A 7,431-nucleotide genomic window follows, 5' to 3' on the forward strand; every position below is an offset into this window, starting at 1 on the left:
TGTTATAATTCAGTGGGTCGTACTTTCTCAGGTATGGTGTAGGCTACAGTAATGCCCTCCGGCAGATCTGGTACCGGTCCTGATGCATCCTGAAGCTCTGCCTCTGACACCTCTGAAACAAGCTCAATGCCTGGCAGGAAACAACATCACGTTCAAGCTTACATAACATTTAAAGATTTTTGTTTTATGAATAAGGAATGTGCTGAGTGTGGGATGCCAACCCCATTCATTGTCCTCATGCACCACTTCCTCTTCATCCTGTACCACTTCCTGCTTTGGCTGCTCTACTTCTTTTTTCTGGAGTAAGGAAGAAATATCACATCATATACTGTTAGTATTAATACTAACTGGTTGTCACAGTGTGCCTTTTGTACATCCATGATTAAATAACTTGCTTAGAAACAGTTGTTAATATTTTGGAATTTTGTAAACTTAAAAAAAAAAAGAAAAAAAAGTGATGTTCAGTGAAAGTGATGAATTAAAAAATGAACAAAAATGTTATATAAAGTTAAAAGAAATTATAAATTTAAATTAAATTAAAAGTTTCAGAATTAACAATGTTGTAGCTAATTCATATTTAATTATTATATATTTTATGGATCAATAAATCTCCGTCACCTTGTACTCGTCCTGTTGTTGTCTGCAGTGTCTGTCGTCACACTGTGGGTTGGCCTTCATTGCCATGCTCGGGAAGAAATCCTGCATGGCATTATAGCCCAGGTAATAACTCACTGTCCCAAACCCCAACAGATACCTATAACACAGACAATTTCATTCAAGGCTCTGTGTTTTAAAGTCCTTTGGAAGTACTAACAGGGCAAGACCTCTGAGAAATTGAAATGACCATGGGTTAGTTAGAATGGTTCAATTTGGTTAAGTTACAAAAATGGCTTTATTTTGCCATCTAATGGCATTTGTATGATACTACAGCATTTACTATCCACTACACAAAGTAATCAGTGTAACTAAACTGAAATAGGATACATCACAGTTAGGCCTGTGGTTATGGTGTAATCTTAACCCTGTAAAGCCTGAAATAATAGTTGTTGAAATTATTATTATTCTTTTTCTAAATGGAACCGTTTAGTTGAACCTTTAGACAACATATTCTAATAACAAATAGTTTTTTTTAGTATCATGTCAGGCTTTTATGTCTCATATACACTGTTTTCCAAATTATTATGCACATGTCAATAGAATTTCAGTAAAATAAACATTCAGATTTTAGTTTTCAAAGAACGTGTTTCTGTTTTATATTTCATATTTTTTTTAGGTATCGATCTCAGACAGGTCTTCTTAAGTAAATGGAAAACCAACAAAAGGTTGTTCCGCTTCCCTTTATAGCTGCCCTTTTGATTTAGTTATTTTTGTTTGACAGAAATCAAATAAAAATATTTTGTTGTACTGAAATCCGATTTTTTTTCTGTCACATTCAACCACGGTGTTACGTTAGCTTTCACTGTTCTAGTCCAATCGGCGTCAAGTTCTGCCCTTTATGGGATATTTTACTAAACTTCCAAACAAAGATTTTTTTTCGAACTGCAATGTTATCTCTATGTGCTCCGGAGGGCTAGCACTAACGTACTAACTTTTGTCATCATACATAACCTTAACTTGTGCAGCGATTGGTGGAAACAAACATACCTCTATTAATAAGAAATATGAAGTCAGGACCAGTCTGTAAGGCCAAACCAGTTTCTCACCAGTACAGTTTTGATGGATGACGATTGTAATAGAAGTAAAGGCGATTACAGTGACATACAGAAGTCGTCATTATTAGCACGCTCTCTGATAGCTCTTTGTAGGGCTGTGCAATTAATCGAAAAACTATTTCGATCTCCAACGATTATGAAAATACAATAATCGAGATAAAACTATTAATACGCCCCCTTTTCCAGCGCTGCGCTTTCGTTCCTCCATAAAAGCCCAATTTCACATGCAAATCAGTAAAATTATGTAACGTGACTTTTTCAAAATGGGACGTGCTTGATTTATGTAAGTATATGTATTCATGTTTTTAAAAGCGTGAAAGAGAACTTGCGCTGAACAGAACACGGACATGTAAAGTCATCTTTTAGCTCAAGGTGCGCGCCTAAACGGTCAAATACACGCAAAAATGTCAAAATGCGGCGCTTAGTGATTATTCATGTATACCTTCGTCGGTCATGTAATAAATTAACGTAAAGAGTTGAGAATGAAAATACGCATGTAACGGTAAATTGGATCCGTACGGCTCTTAAAGTGACAGCGGGCTATTTTCCTGCTGCGACTGTGCGCTTAATATTAATCAAACAAAAGACAAATTCTAAATCTCACACTGCTCTTGAGTGAAGGACTTGTGTAGCTTTAATAAGAACAAAAAGTTGCATTCTTACAGTGAAGACTGTGCGGTTTTATTTTACATTTGATTATTCATTTCTGTAGTAGGCTGTAAACCGCTTGAGACTTGCATTAAAAAAAACATTAAAGTGGTCCTATTATGCTTTTTTCACTTTTTTAATTTTAGTCAGTGTGTAGTGTGTATGTTTGGGCATAAAAAAAGATCTAGAAAGTTACAAATCTCAAAGTCCACTCCAAAGGGAGATATTTTGTTTTTAAAAAATCCCTTTTCAAGAACTACAGCGAACGGCTCGTTTGGACTACAGCGTTTGTTTTCTGCTGTGCTGTAGCGTCAAATTTTCGGCATGTCTAGAACAATTCTTACAAGTATAACACGACGTAGCTGGGCGCCGCGGACAGATGCAGAACGTCGCGCCGGTGTGTCTACACTCATAGACAATAAAGTATTTGAATTTTAAAGACGTGGCGCGACGCTGCGCTTCTCGTCCAGTGTGCGACCGCCTGAAACGCTGTTTTTTTTCACCTCCGTGCCCAAACGTCTTTGTTTGGGCTTCCGAAAGTGGATGATGTCAGGAAACAGTGGTTGCAATTTATTTTATAACTCTGTTCCTGAGCATTATAACCCCAGTTTGCTATTGTGTGCTGCTAGATGTCATAACAACCTTATTTACAGGAAATATATATTTGATATGTATCACTATCTTCAAATAAATCACTCATATAAAGTTTGTCATATGGCCCCCTCATAATCGTGTTAAATAATCGTGATTACAATATTGGCCAAAATAATCATGATTGTGATTTTTGCCATAATCGCTCTTTGCATGAGTGCATTTCAGCATGGTCGCATGCAAGGGAAGTGTTTTATGATGGACACTTGCTGAAGGAGCGTGTTTTTATAGGCGTTTACAATGGTTAGTGGGGTTTATATACATATGGGCATCAACACACTCTGACAGAGGAGCTGTTCACTGGTCATGTTGAGCTGCTTTCAGATCGCCACATTTGACAATTTATTTACATTTTGAATTTGTGTTTTGCTCTGTTTAATAATTCTGAATGGATCTGTATGTATTTAAATACAGTCAGGCTAAGGCTGCTGGGGGCCATTTCAATAAGGTGGTTCAACCAACTCGGAGTTAAAAATTGAACTCTGAGTTGACTTACCCTGAGATGGGAAACTCTGAGTTTTCGGTTTCAGAACAGCTGAATTGTGTTAGTTCAGTCAACTCAATGTCTCTACATAACATTTTTGTCAAATTGTCTCTACAATGTAGATGTCATAACAACCTTATTTACAGGAAATATATATTTGATATGTATCACTATCTTCAAATAAATCACTCATATAAAGTTTGTCATATGGCCCCCTCATAATCGTGTTAAATAATCGTGATTACAATATTGGCCAAAATAATCATGATTGTGATTTTTGCCATAATCGCTCTTTGCATGAGTGCATTTCAGCATGGTCGCATGCAAGGGAAGTGTTTTATGATGGACACTTGCTGAAGAAGCGTGTTTTTATAGGAGTTTACAATGGTTAGTGGGGTTTATATACATATGGGCATCAACACACTCTGACAGAGGAGCTGTTCACTGGTCATGTTGAGCTGCTTTCAGATCGCCACATTCGATAATTTATTTACATTTTGAATTTGTGTTTTGCTCGGTTTAATAATTCTGAATGGATCTGTATGTATTTAAATACAGTCAGGTTAAGGCTGCTGGGGGCCGTTTCAATAAGGTGGTTCAACCAACTCGGAGTTAAAATTTGAACTCTGAGTTGACTTACCCTGAGATGGGAAACTCCGAGTTTTCGGTTTCAGAACAGCTGAATTGTGTTAGTTCAGTCAACTCTGAGTAGAAGAACGTGACAGCAGCTAAAAATTAAGTATAAAAACATTTCAATCAGGTAAAGCTTTAAGCATAAAATGTTCATGGGTGTAGGCTACATGACTTTACAAACATTTTACAAACATTTGATATGTTATTGAACTAATATTCATTTTCATGGTATCCATGGGCAGAAGAAAAAAAAGACTGTGACAGCAGCTAAAAATTAAGTATAAAAACATTTCAATCAGGCTTTAAGCATAAAATGTTCATGGGTGTAGGCTACATGACTTTACAAACATTTTTACAAACATTTGATATATTAAATACATTTAATTCAGTGTCTATTTCAGTGTGCAGCAGCTTTTATTCACGTACTCTAATCTTTTAACGTAGTCTAATCTTTTCACATAATTAAAGATTCTCTAATCCAACCGGTTACATTTCTTAATTAGAGTAATGAAATTAACATTTGATTTCTACTCAGTCAACAGCAAGAAGGCTCGCAAAATAATGAAGAACAGATGAAGAGGAGATGGCCATAATACCAAGTATTGGAAGAATACTAAAAACCAACAGTAAAAAAAGAATAACACTTGCTTTTGTATTTGTAGGAAATAAAGATGACCAAATAAATTGTGCATAATTTGTATTTATGTAACCGTTGTGGTGGTGGTTGCAGCATATATCTCGGACTACACTTCCATATGGCATCCTTCCGTTCCATGTTTCATTTTCAGAAGGTGCGATGATGGGAATATGCGCATCATCAATGCATCCAACCACACTGGAAATTCTAATTATTGGGTTACTTCCAGAGGTCACCTCAAGATGTTATCAAGTGAACGTCAGCGAGGCACACCATGGTTACCGCTCTGCATACAGCGGCCTTAATGTGCTCTGCATCCCCGATATAGAAAACTACCAAATAAATATGCATGTGGATATGGCACAAAAAAAATATAACTCTCTACGAATTAATACAGCCTCCTCATCTACAGTATAAAAGAACATGCCATTTTTGTCACTTTGACAGTGTCTGGTGTTTGACGGGGGCAAGTGGGGGAATCAAAAAATAATCTTGTTTACGTTTGCATTAAGATGATTTTTCTTACCCCATGGTGGATAATTTTACTTGTTTTAAGTAAAATGCAATTAAATGCATTTGTTTCCCCCCAGGAAACAAGAATAAACTTGGGCTATATAATTTTTCTTATATAGAAAATGCATCGTGATTTAAGAATTTTTAGATATTTGTACTTGAAATAAGACAGAAATACTAAGTAAGAAAAGCATTTTTACAGCATGAATGAATGAATGAATGAGGTATTTAAACATTGCTTATGCTTTAAAAAGGGGGAGGAGACCGTAAGAAACTCTGGGTTTACCGAAGAAAACCTGCTCCTGACCAGGTTAGGTTCATAGAGTAAGTTACCACGGTAACTGACTCTGAGTATAAGTTACCTCTCTTTCAGAAACGGGCTTGACTTACCCTGCTTTCTCGGGTTTGACAAACATTCCATTCTGAAATGGAAAACCCAGAGTTTCCCTCATTTCAGGGTTAACATACTCAGAGTTTTCACTTAACCTCCTTTCTGAAACGGGCCCCTGGTTTAATGGTCTGTTGGCATCACTGTGTGGTCATGTTTGGTATTGCAGCATGACTTGTTATAGAAAATTATCTAAACAAATGTGGCATTTATTTTTTCCTCACAGTTTTTGCTGTTGCGCTGTATACATAAATTGTGAATTATGAAAAAAAAAAAAAAAACATTTTTTATTAATCTTGAAAAATTCTTGCAGAAAATATAGTTTTGTGAGAATCATCCTCAAACTTATTCTTGAACTTACTAAAACAATTATCTTTATTTAAAATGTTTCAAGTCTTAATATTTTTCCTTTTGTTACACTGGAATAAATCATACTGGGATGTGTGTGTGTGTGTGTCAGTGTGCACCTCCCCTCGTAGTGGGACACACACACACACACACACACACACACACACAACTGGATCAGATCATTGTTTCCAACCCATCTGACATTTGCCAGAAATAATAATTTTACATACTAAAATTGCTGGATGTGGCGCCCTACCCATGCAATATGAAACGTATGATTTTTGTTTCTTAAATTATGTATGGATCTGTCAAGTAAACCCAAACCCACTTGCTTCAGTCAACTAAGTGTCCGTCTTGAAATATTAGTAACAATTTAAAGGCTATTCTTAAGTATACTAAGAGTTTGCAGCAAAAAGACATGTACCACAACCTGAAAGGGGATGTTTTTAGAATTAAATACTAAAAGGCCTTTTAATTGCTAAGAAGTATAAACTATCAATCATGTAGTAGACTGTACAACAGGTTTTTCAGTAAAGTTGGTCATGTTGAGTTACAGACCTTGGAAATTTGCATATCAAATATGATACAGTATGCTTTATAGACATGAAAAAAAAACAGCATGGTTTTAAGTCTGTGCTGAATCATCAAGATTATTATGACTTACTTCAGAACATTTTGCACAAGGAGCCCGGCGACCACTCCCATTGTGGTGGGCAGACTGGCAGCACAAACCCCATCCCTTTTCAACGTCTTCTCATCGATATTGGCAGCCACTACGAGGGGAGGTGCACACTGACACACACACACACACACACACACACACACACACACAAACTGGATCAGATCATTGTTTCCAACCCATCTGACATTTGCCAGAAATAAGCAGTGTTTTATGGTTTATGACACAAAAACTAGACAGTATAGAAGAGGGTACAGCCATATGAAATAGTTAAGATCATTAATCATATTCAAGACACATAGTATGTGTTTTGGGAGTATGAGTGTGTCATACAGCAAAACAAGCAGTTTCTCCAGGGATGATGAGCTGAATGTGTCCAGAAACGGCATTCTCACTGACGCCTGACTCCATCCAAATCTGACCCAACTCATTACATGCCTATAAGAGAGAAACAAACATGTAAGCAATTGCTAAACTGCAGTGACTGTGTGAAAAAAAAGGAATGAAAGTTAAATATTTTCAAAATATAGCAAAAATAAATTATATATATATATATATATATATAAACATACATTTGTATATATTAAAATGAACAAAAAAATATAGTTCTTACAGTTTAATGCCAAAAACTCACAGTATTAATGGCCATCCGAGCCTCAAAGTTATCAACACAACTGAGGACCATATCCACAGGCTTCCCCTCCTCAAGTCCTCCGTGACTGAAAACACAAAAGCAAG

General features: G+C 36.2%; 1 protein-coding gene across 3 annotated transcripts in view; it reads right to left on the bottom strand.

Moving 5' to 3' along the window:
- uba5 (ubiquitin-like modifier activating enzyme 5) overlaps window positions 1-7,431 on the bottom strand; it is a 9,712-nt gene continuing 2,281 nt past the window's right edge. For all 3 annotated transcript variants that reach the window (XM_016278588.1, XM_016278587.1, XM_016278590.1), the window contains 5 exons: window positions 7,027-7,131; window positions 6,679-6,806; window positions 619-754; window positions 222-297; window positions 1-130 (listed from right to left, as the gene is read on the bottom strand). In XM_016278588.1, coding sequence (XP_016134074.1) covers window positions 3-130; window positions 222-297; window positions 619-754; window positions 6,679-6,806; window positions 7,027-7,131 — 573 coding nt within the window. In that variant the 3' untranslated portion in view covers window positions 1-2. The remainder of the gene's footprint in view (window positions 131-221; window positions 298-618; window positions 755-6,678; window positions 6,807-7,026; window positions 7,132-7,431) is intronic.

This window comes from Sinocyclocheilus grahami, unplaced genomic scaffold, assembly GCF_001515645.1.
Source record: "Sinocyclocheilus grahami isolate Dianchi unplaced genomic scaffold, SAMN03320097.WGS_v1.1 scaffold122.1, whole genome shotgun sequence".
NCBI classification, from domain to species: Eukaryota; Metazoa; Chordata; class Actinopteri; order Cypriniformes; family Cyprinidae; genus Sinocyclocheilus; species Sinocyclocheilus grahami.